This window comes from Coturnix japonica, chromosome 4 (assembly GCF_001577835.2).
Source record: "Coturnix japonica isolate 7356 chromosome 4, Coturnix japonica 2.1, whole genome shotgun sequence".
Taxonomy (NCBI): Eukaryota; Metazoa; Chordata; class Aves; order Galliformes; family Phasianidae; genus Coturnix; species Coturnix japonica.
In genome coordinates, this window is record NC_029519.1 from 58,690,219 (window position 1) to 58,712,571 (window position 22,353).

At 37.1% G+C, this 22,353-nt stretch overlaps 1 protein-coding gene across 13 annotated transcripts in view; it reads left to right on the forward strand.

The window, feature by feature from the left end:
- The window catches only part of CLOCK (clock circadian regulator), a 64,888-nt gene that overhangs the window by 11,967 nt on the left and 30,568 nt on the right, over positions 1-22,353 (forward strand). For 9 of the 13 annotated variants that reach the window (XM_015862244.2, XM_015862250.2, XM_015862243.2 and 6 more), the window contains 8 exons: positions 537-623; positions 5,450-5,517; positions 14,004-14,112; positions 16,091-16,181; positions 17,829-17,888; positions 18,226-18,374; positions 20,549-20,640; positions 21,576-21,665. In XM_015862244.2, the coding sequence (XP_015717730.1) occupies positions 16,135-16,181; positions 17,829-17,888; positions 18,226-18,374; positions 20,549-20,640; positions 21,576-21,665 (438 nt within the window). In that variant the 5' untranslated portion in view covers positions 537-623; positions 5,450-5,517; positions 14,004-14,112; positions 16,091-16,134. 13 annotated transcript variants of the gene reach the window in all.

Genomic DNA, 22,353 nt, shown 5'->3' on the forward strand with positions numbered 1-22,353 from the left:
GTTCCACTTTGTTTTGCTGAGAACAGACTGTAGCGTTGAGAACTGTCTTAATGTTTCCCCTCCCACCTTTTGCTTATTACAGGATGGTGCTGAATTTTTTTTATGCGTTTTGGACTTTCTGTGTAGAACCAGACCCAAAAGTTTCTGGTGTTGATGAGTTACAGGAGGGTGGTTCTGTATAGTAATGAATTGGATGACTTCTTACTGCTTCACTTTTTATAGATTAAGAATGTAGTATTCATATTAAAATTTCACAGATGCTTAATGATGCTTATAGTCATTCAACTGATTTTTTATTACAGTTGATGAAAATGATTATTACCTTATTATTCTGTTGTTGGTTTTGCTTTGAAGCCCAGGCTCACACAGAAGAAATCTTCTAAAATACGAAAAATACCTCATCTCTTAAAATTTCAACTTCTGAGAAAGTTTATATGTATTTAGGGTTGTATGTATTTAGGGTTTGTTCCTTAAAAGATATATTTTTGGGGGCATTGCTTAAAAATGATTTTGTTTTCTTTTCATCTCCATTTCAGCAGATGCAGTGTGAAGCCCATTCCTTCATTTGCAAAAACCTCTGGAAAGTTATTTGGATGCTGTATATTGAATGTTGGTGAAATTAGGTGAGTCTCTGTGAATGTTTTAATCATTCTAAGCAACAGGATGAGTTAATCACATGAGACCAAATCCTGTTTATAACTTACAATGCTGAGATACAATCTGGCATTTAACTTAAAATCTAGAAGATTAAATTATTAGATAAGCAAATGATGTAGCTCAGAAAAAGGAAGACAATGTTATGAATGCATTCCTGGATTTTCCCTTTGCTTTTGTACAACTATATTTGTAATGCTTTTCTTTTAAAGAAACTTGTATAGTTTTTTGATTTGTTTCCATTGGCATATCTGCCACAGTGTTCCTGTGGCTGCTGTCTGGGATGATTAGGATCAGACATTTCAATACTGGCATAAACAAATATTAATGTATCATTAATCCGTTTTCTTTTTAAACTCACATAGTCATCTACTTCTGGATGTTGAGATGAGTTTGAATGATGGAAGAAAGTACATGTTCATCTTCAGTTTATCTTCAATTCATGTTCATCTGCAATTTAGATTGTTATGGGCAAGTTAATTTTTGGTAGTAGCGCTTATAGACCTGTTTTGGTGTCAGTTGTGTGAACTGCAGTGAGAAAAATACTGTGAGCTTTGAAAGTTCAGAGATGCCAACAACTTCAGTTTTCACTTGCTGTATTTAGTAGCACAGGTAACAAGAGGAAACAAATCACTGAGACAGAAAATCTGAAAGAAATAGCCAGTAGGTTGGCACATGCTGTTTTCTGTTTAGTTTTGCTTTTAACATGGTGAGCAGCTAAAAGCAAAAGCTTCAATTTCTCTAGAATCAGTTCCTGTTCTGTTTTGTGAGATGGTACCTGGTTTTTTGGAAGGGAAGAATACAATTGTAGTATTTCATTACCATTTTGATTTATGTCATTAATACGGTTTTGGACAGAATCTCTCAACTAGTTCCTTTAGCACCTACTGGTTCACTGTGTTTGAATTACATTCCTTTCTGAGAAAACAAACTTTTAAGCTCTGCTGCAGGTGTGAGGTGCTCTTCTGTCTCCACTGGGGACATACAGGCCTGAATCCATTCTTAAATCCTCAGAAAAATTTGAGTGGTCTGTGTGATGGTAATGTTTGCTTCTGGAGGCTCAATGAAATCGATACAAAATAGACCTGCTCGAGCAGTATCGGCATGAGCTGCTTTGGTCTGCTGGTCCTTTTCTACTGCTTCAGTTTACTCGATAGTGGTGACATGGCCAAAATTGTTTGCTTTGGTTATTAGTGAGAAGCTGAGGATCATCAATGTCTGTGATGCGAATCTGTTTTCTGAATCTGGTTATACATTTCATGACTAATATTTACAACCTACACAGCCTTCAAAATTCCACACGCTTTCTTTGTGGCTTCATTTTATACAAACTGTTAAGGAAATAGGGGGAAAAAAAACCTGCAAATGACAGTGAATCAAATGGCTTGTAGATGTCTTTTGTAATTGATTGTTGTTTCATCTGGTTTTCTTCCCTATTTATGTTCTTAAATTGTGGAAAATAGGAGTCGTATGATATTTCTTATAACTTTATGTACAGTATTGAAATCTGTGCACTTCCTATTCCAGATTTTCCTTGAATTTTTAATCAATGTTGATTTAAAAATAAAACAAAAAGGCCCACAAGCCCAGAGTTCTGTTGCAGACATCAAGTCTGAGCAAGACGACAAAAAAGAGGTGGTTTTCACAAATATTTGCTGTTTCTACTGCTTTTCTATGCATTATATCAAGAATCAATACTGATTATTTTTTTCCTTCATTCCTCAGTTTGAGGTTAAAGATGGCAGCTGTTAATGCTTTGAGAATTTAATATTTAGTTGCCAGTGTTAAATCATTTCATCTTGAACAAACAGTTGTCAGAGTTCTTCCCATCTGTGCCTGTATAGCTTTAATTCTCAGAGATTCCCAGGCACTTGTGAACACTTGCTGTTAGGGTGATATCCTGCCTGCCTAAGGCAGTAATTAGGAGTAAACTCAGTCATATTTTCTGTTTATCAGATTTTCCACATTTCAGCTCTTGATGCATTCTTCCCTAGAATCATTCAAGGTTCAAGTATTCTATTAAGGTTGCCATTGGGAGCATCAGTTCTTTAATGTGATAATTAAACAAACTTGTAGCATTGCAGATATCAGCACCGTTTAGGAAAACTTCAGGTTGTTATTTTTGGGGTGGCTTTTTTTTTTTTTGTATTAAATGTGGTGTGGATTTGTTTTGTTGTGGTTTTTTTTTTTTTTTTCCAAACCAAGTTATTTGTAGAATAATTTAAATAGGTTATATTCACAACATTATTGCATATTATAACTAGTGTGAAAATGTTCGATGTCGTATTTTGTTCTCCCGGGCTTAAAGCATCTCTCTGTTCAAACTGTATAACCCTTTCTGAAAGAGATCGTTACATACATGTTTCAAAGACTTCAGCTAGCAAAAAAAACCCAGAACATTAAGTAAAAATCAAAATTTAATACTCTGCTGCTTCATCCAGCAGCCTTAAGAGGTGGCCTTATTGAGGCAAGAACAAGCCTTTAAAAAGAAGGCAAATGTTGAGAGTCAAAACTTGAAAATCATAAGCCAGCAAGTTATGATGAGCCCTTGTTATTTTAAGTAACATTGCCTTCAGAATATTGCTCTCTTCTGTATTTTGTCCTCGCTCTGTTTGCAAATTTATTCACGCATTAGGCATAACTAAACTGTTTCCAACTTAATGTATGCCTAAGTAAAGTATGGCTGTATTCATTAGCCTTTTAGAATGTGGCCTCAACATCTGATTTATATTAGTTCCAGTGTTTCTTATGAATGAGGATAAATATTGGTATCCTATTCCTTGATACCAGTGTTAAATAGAAACCTAGCAAGATCCCAGGAATCTCTAATGCCTTTATAAATACTTTCTTCATGTTACTTTTCAGGACTTAGTACTAAGTCTGAATCAGATTCTGTTGATAAAGTGAGAAAAGAGACTAAATGGAACGTCCTATCTCATTTGATATGATTCCAGCTATTAACTGTAGGTCATATCTAGTGCAACTTGATTTTTAACTAGATCCTCCTTGCTATTTGAGATGGCAGTCTTTTAAGCAGTGCTAATTTTAGGATCCTCAGTAATGACCTGGAAGGGAAGGTTCGAAGTGTTTGTGAGTAAAGCATGGTGATACTAATTTGGGAGTTATTGAGAACTTGAGAGAGCAGAGAAGGCTTTGAGGGGGTAAGAAGTAAGCATGCTGAGTTGGGTGTGGGTGAATAGAAGTGGTGTCATCGTACTGTTCTATAAAATAAAAGCTGGAAAAATTGTGAAAGAAAAAAAAGCTGATGGAAGCCTAAAAAGTGGTTAAAGAGTCGTGCTGATATAGTGTGTGTGGTCCCAAATAGCTGATATCATTTCATGTTGAATATTATAGACAGTGCAAAAGAGCAACGGGTCTAACGTAGGTAACTTGGAGCACTCATATGAAGCTCTTAAAAGCATGTAGAGAAGTATCAGAATAGAATCTGAATTTCTGGAAATAAAAAATGAGTTTAATTTGAAAAATTTACTTTTTTCCCCCCATACTCTCTCTTGAAAGTTCTTATCTGAGCAGCAAAGCTTAAAAACACTCTGCTTAAAAACTCTACAGTTGTATTATGTTTTATGCTTTTCAGTAAGTATGATTTTAAAACATTATTGAAAGTGCTTGGAGAGTGGAAAATGGTTGAGACTAGTTGTGCTGCAAGTACTGAATTACTCTGCAAGCTCCAGAGAATGTTCATTAAAAAAAATACCTGATGTTTGAAGAGGAATTCTGTTGTCATAATCTATCAAACTAATTTGCAATTAAGTAGACCAGACTTTGGTGTGATTGTGGTTAGTAGAAACAAGGAGTTTGTTGGTGTGTTTTGGTGCTCCTCTGGTGACCCTCATAAGGTGAGCTAGTGGGCTTCCTGAACTCCGCATACTATGCACAGGTTCTGAAGGTTTCTGCTTGTGTCAGTAGTGAGCCACAAGGAAGGAGTGAATGTTGCTGCTGCTCAGAAGAATGAAGAAAGAAATGAACAAATGTCACATCTGCATAAACTGATAGGGTATCAGAAAGATAAATGGTTAAAGACAGTTGTTTAGAAGTTGCATTGCTTCTTCAAATTGCAGTGGCATTCCTTCTAATAGCTTTAATTGAACACTGAGAAATTCAGTTGTGTTCAGTACTCTAATATTTGAATATTTAAGCAGGTGTTTCTCCTTTATTACTATGTATGTAAGGAGTGATTACAGTAAAATTACATTTAGAGTTTATACACTGTTGCTGTGGTGTGGCTGCATGCTGCATGCAGTCCTGTTCTTTCTTTTTATAATATACCATCTTTCTTGCCTGAGCAAGTCATGCTATTTGCTAAATGTTGCGATCCATTTCCTTTTGTTCATGTTTATAACATAGGTGACTAAAGGATACTTTAAACCCTATCCCCAGAGTAGTTACAGATTGTTTTGCAGGGGCTTGTAGGGACAGGAAACATCTTTTGCCTTGGATTTGTCCATTTTTTCACATCTAAGACAGCAGTTAAGACATTTCCTCTGAGCACCAATTGTAAAGCTTTCTAATTTATTTTGCTTTTTTATTTTCCCCTTCCAGTTAAGGTACTTCTTGCTATTGTAATGAAGTATGTGTCCTGTGTCTCAGGTTTTGCAATCACTGTAATTCCAGTTGAACCTGGATTGTTATAATGAAAGTTCTGACAAAAGATAAACTGTAATGTTCTGTGTAATGAGACGAAGGAGATGAACAGTGATTCTGAACAATGCAGATGTTCAGAATTCTGTAACTGTAGTGTTGAGACTTTGTTTGATGTATAAACTTGCTCTTTCAGTAACAGGTAGCTGTACTGTGGGGAGGAAACACTGAAGAACTTACTGGCAGGCACCAGATTGTAGAAAAGTAAGTGTACATTTAAATTCTCATTAATCTTATGAATATAGCAGCAATTGTGTGCTAATACAAATGTGGGGGAACAGAGGGAGCTGCAGAGAGGTGAGGTTACTTCGGTGTTTAGATAGAAGTTAGTCTGGTATTTTTGACTTGGACTTTACTTGAGTATTTGAACAAAAAATGTTCCGTCTCTTCCATTTTATGGTAAGATGAACATGAAGTCTCAGTTCCTCTTTCTTTTCCAAGACAGTTTCCAATGAAGTGTTCTGTCACTTCGCTCCACAGGCAGTCAGTCTGCTCTTCCCAAATGCTTTACAGGATAATTTGGTTGTGCATGAGTCATGCGTGCTGGGAAATCTAAGCATCAGAAACAGTTGCACAGCTGCACAGATCGAGGATTGTGCAATCAAATTAGGAAAAAAAAAAAAAAGGCCCGTCACTAAATATTTTTCAAGTGTTGTATTTACATTTGCATTTCTGAATGAGATGAATAATTAGGATTTAGATTAAATATCAGCTTTCTACAGCACCTGTCATTTATTTTTGTGTTGCTGTTTTCAACAATCGTTATGTTTGTTTTTTATATTTGTTCATTTGTTGTGCTTGCACAACTTTAACAGTTGTGGTCTTAGTATAAGTCATTTTTTCATTAAATTTCTGTAGCTCCAGGTAAATAATCTCATAATATATAGATACATCTGTGCTTTGCATTTTCTATGAGTTTCCTATTGAAAAAACTGAGTTCTGGAATTGTTTCTGCATCAAGGAACTGAGCTCTTCATTAGTCTGAAACAGTGCATGTATACAAACCTCATTTTGAAATTTCATTTGTTCCATGTTGTCACACGAGATACAGCAATTTGTGAGAGAGTGCAAAAGTTTGTTTCATCTAAAATATGGAGCAGACTTCTCAAGTAGGAACTACAACAATCTCTTCTCTGAGCAGAAACTGAAATCTCATTCCTTCTAATTTTTTTTCCTCTGGTTGTAATTTAACTCATGGTGTAGATCAGCATGAGTTGGTGTTGTTGCCAGAAGATGTCTAACCTGGTGATTCAGTGCTTCCCCTTCCCTTGTGCCAACATCAGGCGCATTGAGCAGCCCTGAGGTGAAGTAAATTCAGATGATTTAGCTAAATGAAACAATGTTTGGGTTGTCCTTAGGCTGGACTGTGTTGATTGTGTGATCACAGTTACTAATGCTAGCAGTAGCAAGGAAGAGTGAAGTCGGAGGGAATTTAATACAGTTGCAGAAGTGAGTGGCAAAATAATACTTTGTAAAAAGCTGACTTTTTCTTGAGAATTTTCAGCTTTGCAAAGGAATTTGGTAAAGGTGATTGAAAGTCACTAGTATCTGTAGCCATGCTACACATGAATCACAAGGTTGGAAAGACCTACAAGATCATGTAGTCCAACTGTCCTCCCTTTACCATACCTAAAGAAAACCACTAAACCATATCTCCTAGTTCCTTCCTCAGCATACTCTGTTCCTGCTATCTTACGTCTGGTAATTTTCATGTACACACTGATCTGGAGCAGTACTGAGTGCATCTCTCCTTATTCTAGATGAGTGCCCTATGAAGGAGTAAGTCTTTGTTTCCTATAAAAAAACAAGCCAACAACAACAAAAAACCCTTAAACTTTCATAACGTAAATTCTTAGAGGCCTTCTTGGCCATCTTATTGACTCCAGTGAATTCTAAAGATTTTTAGAATGAAGTAGTGATAACAGAGCAAAAAATTTTGACCAAAGGTTTTTGCTAGTTGGTCTGATTCTTCATGTACAAACTGTGAGCATTCTTTTGGATTTTTTAAAGTATTAAATGTTCCTTGGGTTCAATTTCTCAGTCTAGGGTAGAATTTTGAAAAGGTTCATTTGTATGCATTTCAGTAACTGCTTTAAACTACATTTCACACTTCACAGTACATACATGCACTGCTACTAAAAGTCTGGCAGGTAAGGTGTTCACCTGACATGATTAATTATACTGGACCGACAAATGCTTTGTTTTTTGTTGCAGTAATAACTGTAAGTTCTCATTTTATACTTTTAAATGTGGGTTTCTATCAAAACAGGGCAGAATTGTTTTATGGAATGGAAGAAGAACCTAATTTACCCTAATTTGTTTTGAATCTGTAGTAATTACATCTATTGAATTTGATAATGGATCATTTACAGGACAGTTTTCATAAAGCATTTTACTTGCTATATCTACACATTCTTTCCTGTTGTTTTTTGGGACAGAGAAAGAAGAGTGTTCAACTTGTAGATCTGTCTCATTTCTCAGTGTAGTAATAGTGTTTTAATTAGCTTTTTTCATTACATTTCTATTAATCTTGAGAAATCAAATGAAGAGAACATTTCTGTTTGTCTGGTAATTTTATTCTGTAGAAGATAATTATCTTGTACTTAACAGATCATCTGGGATAATTAGTGATTTTCAGTAGGAATTTCAGTTTTTGAGCTTGTCTGTGGTATTATTACCTATTTGACCTTCTGAAAAAAGCAACTGACCTGAAACTGCATGCATTCTCAGTTGTCTTTAAGAGAATGAAGGAATGAAGGTGGGATTTTCTTCTCTGTAAAACAGACTGAGTTTAGATCCCTCTTGTGAGAACAGCAGAATGTCAAGATTTTGTGCAATTTAGAGTATTTTCTTTTCTGCTCAGCTAACCGTTTAGAATCTGTTATTGAGCTGACTGTGTAAGCTATTTCTGCCCCAAATCCCATTAAAGTAGAGATTTTCAGTGACGAGAATGTTTCTAGTTTTGAATTGTAGCATTAACAAGTTAGCTTGTCTAGATTAAAACTCATGCAATGAAGTGCTGTTTTTAAATACTCTATAAGGATGTACTAGTGGTACATTTCCGACGGGCTTTATTATGAGCAAAGTTGCAATTCAAATGTGAGACAACACATACTCTCAATACTTAACCCTTGGTTTCCTGTTATAAACCCAGCAGTTACAGATTTGCTTAATAGTTTCCTTCTTCTCAGCTATGCCAGTTTTCACAGGTATATAAAGCCACATTTTTAAATAAGATCAAAATAATAAAGTATATAATAATAAACTGTGAGTGATATGTGGGTTCTTTTTAAACACATTACTTCACAAATCTGCTTTTCTGTGGCCAGAGTCAAAAGGGTGCAAACCTCTAGTGAAAGTCCAGTAAGAGTGGCAGGAGACAGGGAGGAACCTTATAAAAACTGGTGCAAGAGAAATTGTAATGTGTCGCTGCAGCCTTCATCTTGTGCAAACTAGTTTCACAGGATATACAGGCAGCATTTGTGTCATGCTTGCATGGCTTTGTTATTGAGGGAAGAGAATCTCCTATAAGGAACTGTGAATGCGATGGAATGAGAAGATGTTTTACATGAGAATATGGAAGAATATTGACCTGGTGGCTGCCCTTTGAGGTTTATCTTATAAATCTGCTTAGGTCTGTACTCTGATTATTGCCAGCAGGTTGAGGGATGTCCTTCCCCTCTCTACTCAGCATTGCTGTGGCCGTACCTGGATTGCTGGGTCCAGTTCTGGGCTTCCCAGTGCAAAAGAGACCTGGAACTGTTAGAGAGTCCAACTGAAGGCTTTGAAGATGATGGGAAGTCATGGAGCAGCTCCTCTTTTAACTGAGAGAGCTGGGCCTGTTCAGCCTGGAGAAGAGAAGGCTCAGAGGAATTTCTGTAAAGAGTTGAAGGGAGGGTGCAAAAAGGGAAGGGAGCCAGTGGTGCCCAGGGACAAGTGAAGAGGCACAAACATCAGGATGTACTTCACTGTAAGGGTGACCCAGCACTGGCTGGAGGCTGTGGAGTTTCCTCCTTGGAGATCTTCTAAAGCTGCATGGGCTTGGACACCCTATTCTGGGTGTCACTGCTGGAGCAGAGGCACCCAGAGACCCCTTCCAGCCTCAGCTGTTCTGTGATCCTTTGACAAACTCTGAGTATGACAGATGGAGGGGAGGAAAAGAAGACTGATCAACACTTGAACACTAAAAAAGGCCTTCAGCACCTCACTTTCAAAGACTACAGAATCACACGTGCAATCATGGAATGGCCGAGGTTGGGAGGAAACTCTGGGATCATGAATCTCCAGCCCCCCTGCCACAGGCAGGGCCACCAACCTCTACATTTAATACTAGACCAGGCTGCCCAGGGCCCCATCCAACCTGGCCTTGCACACCTCCAAGGACAGGGCATCTATGACCTCTCTAGGCAGCCTGTTCCAGCACCTCACCACTCTCATAGTGAAGAACTTCCCTCTGACATCCAGCTTAAATCTTCCCTCCTTCAACTTAAAACCATTTCCCCTTGTCCTGCTGTTATCTACCCTTTCAAAGAGTTGACTCCCTTTTAGCTCCCTTTAGGTACCGAAAGGATGCAATGAGGTCACCCCACAGCCGCCTTTTCTCCAGGCTGAACAAACCCAGCTCCCTCAGCCTGTTTTTATAGGGGTGATGCTCCAGCCCTCTGATAATCTTTGTGGCCCTCCTCTGGACCGTCTCCAGCAGCTCCCTGTCTTTCTTGTATTGGAGGCTCCAGACCTGAACACAGTACTCCAGATGGGGCCTCACAAGAGCAGAGTAGAGAGGACAATCACCTCCCTGTCCCTGCTGGCCATCCCTCTTATGATGAAGCCCAGGATACCATTTGCTTTCCAAGCTGTAAGAACATACTACTGGCTCCTGTTAAGTTTCTCATCCATCAGGACCCCCAGGTTCTTCTCTGCAGGGCTACTCTCAGAGACTGTTCCTTTCAGTCTGCACATATGCCTGGGATTCCTTTGGCCCAAGTGCAAAACCTAGCACTTTGCTGTGTTGAACCTCATAAGATCCATCCGGACCCACCTTTCAAGTCTGTAGATGTCCCTCTGATTAACATTCCTTCCTTCCATTGTGTCAGTCGTACCAGTTTTGTATGAACCTTTGCAACTACTAGCTGAGTTCTTTCTAGACACTGTAGAGAGCCAAAAGGATTAGCTGCTCTTCAGGGTGCAGTCAGGTTCAGGCAAGAACCCATCAGTCTACTGTGTGATATGAAGTCAAGTCTAAAGACAAGCTGGGAAGTCCAACTGGTGAGTCAGAGCCTGAACCTAGATTAGAGATCTGCACTGTGCTCAAAGCCAACTCTTTGACGCAGAACTCTTCAGAAGACAAAAAGCTGTGTGCCAGTCTCCATGCTGAAGGTAGCAAAGGGGAGGCAGACTCAAGAGAAAAGTGGAAGGATGGTAGCAGATCAGCTGGTTGAGCAGAGATCAGCCTGACTGGTATGGAACAGGGAAATGCTGAATGGAGGTGCTTCCTATAACCATGGCCTGGAGAGACGGGAATTGCAGACTGTTTTCAGTCCCAGGTTAGAAAGTGAAGTATTTTCCCAGTAGCAGGACAGTCAAACGTCTTGAAAATGCAGGAGAGGTTTGGTTTTTCCTCTACTCCTGCTGCATATTGATTACACCCAAGTGTCTTGGTGTTGTCTGCAGACTTGTGAAGGGTGCATTCAGTGCAGCTATCCATGTCACCAACAAAGATATTAAACAGTTCCTGTCCCATTACTTTAATTTGCTTTCTGTTGGTGTGTGTACCATTAAAAGCAGATAAGCGACTATCTTGAAACATACTAACTTGCTCTGTTAGGCCATCCTGTATCTGATTAGAGAGCAGGTTATGGCTCACTTATCTTAAGCACTCTTTCTCTCTCCAGAAATCCATATTTACTCAAAACTAAACAAAGCAAATTCTTTCTCTGCTTCTCTCTACTCCTTCATCCAAAAAAGATGAAGAGAAAAATGATTGGACTTGGGGGAAAAATAGGAATGAAAGAATGAAGTGAAAGTGTGAGTAATAGTGATTCACTGTTCTGGACATAAGACAACAGATGGATCTCTGTTGGCCTGTAATGTTGGGATGTCTCACTAGAGTAAGGCCTGAAAAGTTTGTAGAGCAAACTGGCAGACATAAGCATTCCTTTGTTCTTGGAAAGTGGTATCAAGATGGTTTATAATTATCTTCAGAGTCTGTTTAATAAATAAGTTCTTGTTGCTATGCTTGTATTGGGAGTCAGGTACTGGTTTGGCTGTTCACTCACAGTGTGACTTTTCTGCTCCTTGGCTTGCTTACTGTGCTTTGTAACTCAAGAGTCTCCTGCTGTTCTGTGGCATCAGCTGCTGTGGAAGTACAGACTGTTGTCCTGTGATTTTGATTCTTTAAACAAGATCTCTAAAGCTAATCCTCAGTGATTATAATCACTGTTTGTTCCCCTGGCAAAATAGGATTATGGCATAGAGATCGGGTTGTATTAAGAATGCTAATCTGATTCAGCTTGTAGCTGCTGTATTGTTGGACAACTGAATTGTTTCCTATATTTTTCCTAAAATCTTTCCAGGGTGAAATTATTTGTCCTAATAGTGCTTGTCATCTTCCAATAATTCTGTCTGAGAGCTGTAATCTGTAAAGCGATGAAAGCATTACTTATAAAATTAACATGTATGTAGATACCTCTTTCTTACAATACAAGGACAACATTTCTCAAGAATATTTAGTAATGTTACTGTTGAAGCATTGGAGGAGATGTAAAGGCTTTGCTTACTGACTGTATACAGAATTGGCTCTTTATCCTAGGATTTACTCAGCACTGTGTTTCATTGGCAATGAAGTAACTTGCTATCCAGTAACTGCGTGTCACTCTCAAAATGATAAGTCAGCACAGCACAGAGGCTGCGGTATTGCTAGCTGCCCTGCTTTTGCTACAGATTGAGCAATGTTGGGTATTAATAATTTGTATATCCATGGCAGCAGCTGAGGTTTTTGATTGAGGAACTTAGGTTTTCCTAAAAATGCTTAGGTCGCTATTCTTGATTGGACAGAAACATTTGAAAGCATGTGCTGAATGTGTACAAAAGATAGAAACAAAAAGAAAAAAAAACGGACCATATTTAAAATAACTTTCAAAAAAAACTGCCAAAAAAACCCAAAAAACAAAAAACCCACCAAACCAACAACTTCGGCACTCATGATTTATAGAGACAGACTCCTGACCTTTGAACACTTGTGGCTGAAAGAGCTGGTGTGTAGGCGTCCAGACCTTTCTGCTCGCTTTCACATGCATGCCATTTCTACTGAGTTAGAGATCTATGTGGTTTTGGTTACAAAAGCTTTTCCACTGTGATTAGCTTTCCTTTTGGTCTGGTTTAAGCTTGCCTATGTTCTTTTATAACGTAAACATATTCCCGTTCTCTTCATCTTGAAATCCCATTTTGAAATATCCTTAAAAACTTCGTGGTTTTTTGGTTTTAGACATTAATGTATATGGTTCTGTGCTTATGGTCTGTGGTGTTTAATGGTGATTAAATGCAAAAAAAAAACAACCCAAAACCATAAAGCAAAAAAACCCCAAACTTCTGCATGCTGCAGAGATGAAGTCTAAATTTTTCCTCTGTTAGGAGCTGGGTGAGAGTTGGCAGAGTTCTTCAACTCCAAGCAGTTTAAAAACATGGGTTTCATGTTGCAGTCTCTGTAACCTAGCCTACATGGGACTCTTTGTCACTGTTAATGTTTGTACTTGTCAAACGGAACAAAACAGGAGAGGAAAGGAGGCTGTAAGCACCTAAAAAAGTAGGTCAATGGGGCAGCGGGTTATTTGGCCAGAAAAGAGTGAGTGGCTTCATTGAATCATGCCGTAATTGTTCTTCCTCTTTTTGGCAGATTGTTCTGCTGTGTTTTAACTTCCTATGTTAATGTTTATGTCTGATTTTTAACCACTTAAGAACCTCTGCTAGGTGTACGGGAAGGAGAAATTTAATTTCTCTAATCGAATACTTTTAAAAGTACAGAAATAATTCTGTTGTTTTCAGTAGCATTAGTGAATTTGAGAGTAGCATCAGCTTTGTTTTTAGATCACGATGTCATTTTTAGAATTTAATGCTTAATGTAAATACTGCATTTGTGGGATAAGTTTGGAATACCATTTCATTTTTTGGAATGGTTTTTGAACTGGGTTTTGAAAGAAGAATTTAATGTTTGTCTGAGGCAGCAGCAATAATGTTGCTGATGACTTTGCTGGTCAGCAGCAGCATTCTATACATTCTGCTGTCCTGTAGCAATTCCGGGGGTTTGAAGAAGAGAAGGCATCAGTGGAAAAGGCAGTGGAGAGCCAGGTAAGAGTTTTAGAAAAGTAACGTTTAAATAACGGCATAGAGAGTTGCTTTGCAGGTAGCATATGAAAGCGAAGATGTAGGTGGTGTGGTTGATACCACATTTAAAAGTAAAAATGATGTCAAGGTTAAAGATAGACATAAAGTGACAGCAGCTTGAAGCAGAGATGAAATAGTTTTAGGATATACTGCTTAACATAGGACAGAGCTTTAAGGCAAGGTGAATTCTGACAGTGAAAGTAGGCAGAATATGGCACTAATAAATCACACTGGTTGGAACGAATACTTTTTTTTATTTAGAAAATAATAATTCTGTAATTCATTGACTCTCCTTTGTGATTTTTTTACAGTTCATAATTTAACGCTTTTGTGCAGAAGAGGATACTCCACATTATTCTTGAGAAGAACCAGCGTTTCATCCCTAAACCATACACTTCAACAAGTCCCAAAGTATAAAAGGTAAAATAGAAGGTATTTTTTAATTAGTAAAATTCCTCTGGCTTTCTGTCATCACTGAAAGTCCGTGGCAAAGTAGTGTCTTTTTTTGCTGTAGAACACGACTGAATTTGATTTTTAGAAACAGACATAGCCCTTGATTTCTGTGCTGCTGGCTTTAAAGTTGCCTGATTTCATTGGATGTATTTCTGCAGTCTTGTCCACTGACACGTATCATTGATAGTTACAGTGTCTTGCTACTTCAGATGCAAAGGCAAAAGGCTCAGACCTTGAAAAGAGAGAGAAAAATGCACTACGTGTACATTTGAGATAGTTTTTAAGTTCCTTTAATTGTTTTGGATACCAAATCCAATTCTGGCAGAAGATCTGTATAGTGTAACAAGGGAATTATTTTTTTCCATAAACTGAGCACTTTGTTAAAGTGAAAAATATTGACTCTAAAATTCAGATTCTGCATAAGGAAGGTGTCAGTTATGTCGCAAATTGTGTTTAGTGACACACTTAGCTATATATTTTTCTTTTGCATATTAATGGAACAATGTATCATTTAGCCAATGGAATTACGTGTTACTCTCGATCCCTATAAGTTCCCAAATTGTTTAAAAATTGATGCAGGGTTAGAAATGTGACTAGTGCGTACCTCTGTCAATGCATATTGTGTAGTCTAAATGAAAACAAAGTTCCAGTCTTCTTTAATTCTGTGTTAGTGATGGTAGATTGCTTTTACAGCTGAGCAATGTAACCTCTGTTACTGTTGCTTACTTTTCACAAACATTTGAACATTGTCAAAATTTGTTTTTCTCTTGCCATTTCTGGCTTGTTTTCAAATAGTGCAGATTTGTTACTTTATAAACCTTGGCCAACAAATGTATTGAAATCAGTTTGTAGGGACAGCCAGCACAATTGCTGTTTTGAAGTATTTCAGTAGTAGAATGGTTTACTTCAAGTGTTGCTACAGGGCGTTGGACTTTGGAGAATAAATGCAACACAAAGCTTGGCCTTGAACAAGTGGTTAAGAGGGTTCTTACGTAAAATTGCATGCACACTGTGCCTTGAAGGAGACTGCGCTGCAGCCCAGCTTTCCCAATAATAACTTTCCCATTATGCTCAGTTCTGAAGTTTTGCAGAGAGAAAGGCTAATATTGTGAAGGAAACGTCCTTAATATGTGGCTGTTGTAGACAGTGAGACAGTTTGGTTTGAACATAAGCTTTCTTCCTCAGTTTCCCTTAGTGTTCAGAAACTGGGATTAAATCTTCCTGGAACATTTTGTGGACTGTTTGGATCATGAAGTAGCAGCTGCCATCTTTCTTGTGGTATTAACACTGCAAGTTCTGCCAGGTTTGGCACTTTCAGAATCAAATGAATCTTTCTCAGAAACTGTGAGTTACTGAAGTGACTAAAATGAGCTCCTTTGAAACAAATGGAATTCCTGTTTAATATTAAGTTTATACCATATTAAGAACACCTGAAGATCTGCAACTGTAGTTCTTATATAAAATTTCTTGTTGCACACAGTTATTCCTTAATCTCTTACATTCCAGTCCTGCTACTCCTTAGGCAGCTTTTGACAACTGACTTTTTTATGTCAGAGAAATTTTACTGCACTGTTTTATCTTTGACATTCAATCTTTCTGCACACCTTTATACTTCTGTAGTTTTTGGGTAGGTATTTCTTTATATTACTTTAATTTTAAATCCCCAGATTTGAAGCCGGGAAAAGGTTTATATTGGCTTTGTCCAAATGTATTGATTATGACATGTAATAAAGCAGTGTTCTCTTAAATTCTGTCATGTAAAATAAAATAAGAAAGTCCAGGTTATAATGGCAATGGAGACTAGATTAGACAAGGTCAGCACAGAACAGAAGACCAAGAGGAGATGAAAAGCAGTTTAAAGAGCAAATAAGAACAAGTATGCTCTGGTGAAGTATATGGTTATTCCTCTGGAGTTACATTTTGATTTCTTTTTCTTTTCTTACAGGCAAACGTACAAATGTCTACCACAAGACTAAAGTGTGCTATGTTATGTTTTTTACCATAAGCACCCATAAAATGAGCTCCATTGCAGACAGGTACGTTTGTAGAAGCTGTGAGTTTTGAGGGAATTACTGTTAAATATTTTCTTTACTGTTTTTATTCTTGTAGTTAATATACAGAGAACAATAATTTATGCAACAAGAAAACAAGAGGGGTGAATTTTTGGCTACTTTTGGCCACTTTTGGTTGTCTTTCAATGAATTGTGTTGTAATCATTGGAAAAAGTTCATTTTGTTGTTTGAGGTATATGGCTTTTTTCAGACATGGAACAGCGTCTGTGCAAGTTGAGTTGATTTTTAATGCTTACTTGATTTATTTTTTTTTTAAGTACTTCACTGTTTGATTAAGGGAAACAAATACACTTAAATGATTAATGGTGCTACAGTAAAGTGACCTGGTAACCTATTTCAAGGGAAAAGTAATAGCTGAGGCGTGGTTTCCACTTGATTCCTTGCCCTAGACTTTCTTAGCAGCTTGGGTGAACATCTGTCCCTAATATACTGCTTATTACTATTTTTGAGACTTCAGGAAATGAGACATGCATAAAATTTACAGAAAGTTAAGCCCATTCTGAATAAAACGCAATAAATATAAAGCTTAAATGTTTTAAAATACTTACATGGGTTTTTATAGTAAAGTTTTACTGAATCTCTCTGAAACTTCAGCATTTTGAATATGTGAATTCTTTCTGAACGTTTCATGTTGATGTAGTGACAGAAGACAATTATTTCCTAACATCTCTGCTTATCATAATATATGATTACTTGATGATTTATCACTGTAAATCAGAGGGATGAAGTAAGCTTTTTGCAGTTACTTGCCTCAAGGGAAGGAAACAGGAGGTTAAAAAAGTAGGGTTGGACATGCAGTAGCCAGTGGGTGGACAGCACTAAGTAAACTGAATGCAGACAGAAGAAATGAGAGAAAAAAAAATAAAAAAAAATATGGGTCAATTATACAGCAGTTCTGGAAAACAAAAGAACAATTTCAGCTTGACTTTTTAAAGGAGTTAAAATAAAGTATTGTATAAAGTGTACGGAGGCTTCTTAAAAGTAAAATGTTCTCATTGTGATGTCTTAAAACCTCTTTAGCAATTCACACACAGTTTTCAGGTTGAGTAAAAATTGTGATACTTGTTTGGGAACCAAATATAATGAATACTTAGCGTTATTGCTTAGAGTTAATTGTGTTTACATAAAATTACTTTCATGGATGAAGTATAGCATGTTTCTGAGCTCTCTTCCATTATTGATGTATGCAAAACAAAGACTTTCTTACTGTAAGTATTTCCAATATTGTAATAGATGTTGTGAAAAAGTAGAAGTAACAAATTGTATTTGTCCTGTAATGTTTTCAAATGGATAAAATAAAGCAAATAATTAAGAAGATAGAAAAATAGAATTAAATACTTTTCAATTAAGTGTCTATGTAGGGTTCCGAGTTCACGTTAGAAATATTCTAAAACTAGTTTGGGCTGTGTCAGAAATGCAGGTCTTTATGCTGCCTGTTTAGTAAACAGCCTACAAGAAGTTACAGCAGATTGACTTTGGGTTATTGATGATGGTCCTTGTGAGACAGCGCAGTAATAAAACAGTGCTTCAGTTTCTTGATTTAGGGGAGGTGATGTATAATGAGCTCTCTCTTGTGATATTTTTCTTTCTCATTATTTTTGTTTCTTTCAGAAATGATGGAAGCATTTTTGATGGTCTGGTGGAAGAAGATGACAAAGATAAAGCAAAAAGGTAATTTTTGAGTTTACTTAATACTAAGAATGTCCTATGCTTGTACCTTTGGACCGAGATTACTCAGTGGAATAAAAAACATGAGTCTTTTGTAAGTAACCACATTTTGCAACATTATTCAAGCATTTCTCTTGCTATTATTCTCTAGATACCTTGCATGTTTATTTGTATTTTTGTCTAGTGGTGTCAGTTGTGAAGGCCCAAGTGCACCCCTCCTTTGAAAATGTTGCCTGTGATTTGGAGTAGGTGTGACAGTTCTTAAAGAGGAGTTTTGTAGTGTGTATCTTATTATAAGTTCTCATAATTGCTATAAAACATTTTCTGTTTTATTTGTCAGAGTGTCTAGAAACAAGTCTGAAAAGAAACGTCGAGATCAGTTTAATGTTCTTATCAAAGAGCTGGGTTCCATGCTTCCAGGTAATGCTCGGAAGATGGATAAATCCACTGTACTGCAGAAGAGCATTGACTTTTTACGGAAGCACAAAGGTAATTGTAACAAGAAAAAATATATTTGTAAGTTATTGAAGTATTTATGATACGCACTAAGTGCATAAAGCATTAACAATTGTGCAGCTCCTTTAAGGGGATTGTAAACAATCTAAGGGGCCCCCCAAAAAAGATATTCCTGTGATTCAGGATTCCAGTATTCTTCAAAATCAGTTTTTTGGTGGTTTTTTTTTTTTTTTTAATCCCTTAGCTTTCAAACAAGACTGTTTCCTAAAGAGAAGCATTTGATTTCTAAATAACCTTGAAATCATTTGAGCTGGGCTGATGGAGACCTCCATTATACAGTTGCTTCATAAGATTCAAGCTGTCAAAGTTTTGCTTGTCAGGAGAGTTCTGCTGATCTGTTTCAGTGAACGTATTTGTTGGAAGCACATATTTTGATACTTAAGGCTGTGCTTTGAACAGTTGGTTTGTCTCTCCTGCTTCCATATAAAGCAAGATAAATTACTGAAAAAGCTAATGCAAGGGAATCTGTGCTCTCTCTCCGCTGGCTGACATCCACATGGCTGTCAGCTTTAACTGGGATGATAGAGTATTGTGTTCTCCAGCAAGCTTTATCGGGCTAGTTTGTTTGATGAGAGAGAGAGTGGCATGCCTTGGGAATTTGGGAATGCAGACCTGGAGCACAGGCATTTTCTTTTTACCTTGTGGCTGCAGCATTTAGGGGAAAAGGAAGACAGAAAATCTATAAATGCTTTCATCTGAACTTTCTCATTTTTGAGACATATCCACTTATATATAAAGCAATGAGTGTATGCTTTGTGAACTTGAATGTGAAATGTCAAAACTAGAAATATCTTTGGATATCTTTGCTGTGCTTTTGTTTCTTTGGTTGTTTGCACCAGCTGATGAGGGGGGATTCATCAAAATGAGTTATATTGAAATTCATTACCAGTTGTTTTCTTTTAGCAAAAAACCCACCATCTTCTACTAATCCTACACTATTCATGGCTGATATTTCTGTAAATGATAAATCCCTAAATCTGTTTGTACTCTTGTTTTTAATATGGCACCTTGTGGTTCACAGTGCCAAAAACAAGATTAGAATTCAGGAAAAGAAGCTCTTTCCCTAGTTTAGCCATTTCCTTGAGTAATTTTTTAGCTTGTATGTTGATTAGAAAACTGTAGCAACAAAGGAAGCAGCTACTAGTTAGTTACAAAATAAAATAAGTAGGCTCTTAAGGGTGTAAATAGGTATTTGTTTATCCCACAGTGTGTAAGTTCAAGGTATGTTAAGATGTGGTAAATATTCCCTTAGTATTATTAACACAGTTCAAGCAGCACCAGATGTGTTTTGCATAGTGCCATAGAATAAACTCAAACATTTTTTTCTGTTGCTGTTTTTATTCTGTCGTTTTTTGTTGTTTGTGTGTGTGTGTGTGTGTGAGTGTTTTTGGTTGTTTTTGGTTTTGAAGATAAAAGAAAAAATGTAGCTGTAGGAATAGATATGTTTTAAGGCCTTGGGCTTTTGTCCTTGACCCAACGGGACAGAATATTTGTGTGACTGCAGTTATCATATTAAGGTATCTAAAGCTCCGACAGCCAGTGCTTACAGCATTGTTCTGCACAGGTTTACATTACAATATTTTGCACAAAATGCTGGCTAAGGTCAGACACTTGCTTTGCCTCCTGAAGTCCTTGGATCTGTTCATTATATTACCCTAGCAGTGAAAAAATTGTCCTCAAAGATCACCTGCTTTTCTGTTGAAAATCCTACTGTGTTCAGCCACCAGATTTAGATTAAGTATGTTGCTTCTGGTTCTTTCTGGACCACTTCCACTTTGACTAAGCTTGGTACACTGGGAACGGGTCCAGATGAACTGTCTGATTTGTTTGCTGGCCAAAGTGGATTCTGCTTCTTATTGTAGAAGAACCAACAAACAAAAAACCAGCAGGCTGAGCACGCTGAAATTACGTTGCTGAGAACTTCTCCCTTTGTACTGCTGCTTTGAGTGCTGCACCTTGCTTTGAACTGGTAAACAAGAAAACTTTGAAAATGCTAAAGTAGTGAAGGATTGATAAATGAGCAACATCCACACACAGAGGAGACTGGAGAGGCTTCTGCTATTCCGTGTTGTTTATGTGTGACTTAGTGAAGAGACAGTGGCTTTTAGGAGTGTGAATCCTTAAATTGTGTTTTTGTTTTATTGTAGAAATTACTGCACAATCAGATGCCAGTGAGATTCGACAGGACTGGAAACCAACATTCCTTAGTAATGAAGAGTTCACACAGTTAATGTTAGAGGTATGTTATTTCTGTTTTCCTGGAAGTAGAATATTACATCCTAGGGTGCTGTGAGTCCACGGTGATGATTTTTGGTTTGGTGGCATGTCTTTCATTCACCTATTTTAGTTCCATCTGTATGTTTTCATGAAGGTAAACAGCTGAATTTTCTATGTACGTGAAATGTATACCATAGTGAAGTACTTGCTTCTGTTTTTAAAGACTTTGCTAACTGTTTGTAGTATTTCTCGAGTCTTCTTAGAAAGTATTGTGCCCACAACTAGTGGCTTACAGTTAGAAGAAAATGATGCAAGATTTTTGAAGATGTGACCTTTACAATTCACTATTTAGAAATGCAGTTCTGTCAGGCCTCCAGTTTGGTAATTTTCCACCAAAAATCAGTCATGTTTTTTTTTTCAGTGGGAATATGTCTGAGTTAAGCAGAAGATAAAGCGATCAGAAGTGTATTTCACAGTGTTAAAGCTTAAGTGAGATTTTACTACAGATTTCTCCTATTGAAATTGGAGATATTGAGATTTTAAATACTGAAATGTGTTGATTTCACCACCTCATTCGTTTGTTCTTTGTATCTTTTCTCCTGCTTTTCTTTCTTTTGCTGCCAGTTCATTTTCCTGAGCTTTCTGGTGTTTAAAAAGATGTTGTAATTAAAAATAACAAGCAGACAAGATGGCAGGCCTCAGAGCCAAGTAAACAACGGCTAGATGCGTAAGGACCAAAATCTTGCCTGTGAAATCATAGATTATTTGAGAACAGAGCATATGGAAATTGTAATGCTCACAGTGTAAAAGCAAGACTAGGGAGTTTTAATACAGAACTCTCATTGTTATAATAAATTTAATTAAAATTGGTCTAAATTCTTTTCAGTGTTGCATATAGCTTAACACTTTTAACATGCAGTTTCTTTTTATTTAACTGCCTATTATGTTTAATTTCAGGCTCTTGATGGTTTTTTTTTAGCAATTATGACAGATGGAAATATAATATATGTGTCTGAAAGTGTAACTCCTTTACTTGAACATTTGCCAGTAAGTATGAATTCCTTTCAGTAATGTGCCAGTTTGTCTGTGGGTGATATTCTACTACAAGTACTAATAATCTTTGTTCTTTTGGGCATTATAGTTGGGCAGATGTGTACGGTATTCTCATGCTTTTGCACAAATCCTTGCTCCTGGTTTGTGTTCTACATTAAATATTTCCTTCGGATATGCAGAATGCAGCTGGTGCTCTCTTAGGCAGGATTAAGTATTACCAGACTAGCGTCAGTTTCTCTTCAACATGACTATAACAACAGATGTGACTATAGGAGGTCCTTTAGAGTTCACTCCCGTAGTGGCCTCTACATGAATCAGAAGAATATTGCTAAAGAGCAGTACCTTGGAATTTTTTTTAACTGTTTTTTTACTTTTGCTTATTTGCCAAAGAACTCTCATAAGAAATGCATTATTGCTGATTCTGCTTTTTAGGCTAGGTGAATACTTTGAGTTTTGTCACATTCACTCATCTTGAATTTTGTTGACATTGCTTGCTGCTAAGAAGTTACCTTTGAATAATATCACTAAGAAATGAGAAACATTAGGTCTCAAAGATGTAGAGTTACTGAGTGAAGCAGAGCTAGAAGAGATGGACAAATAATTGGTACAGGCAAGTTGTCTTACAGTGGTAAGAGAAGAATTGATGTAGGGTTGTAGGGAGGTGCTGCTTTTTGTTACAAAA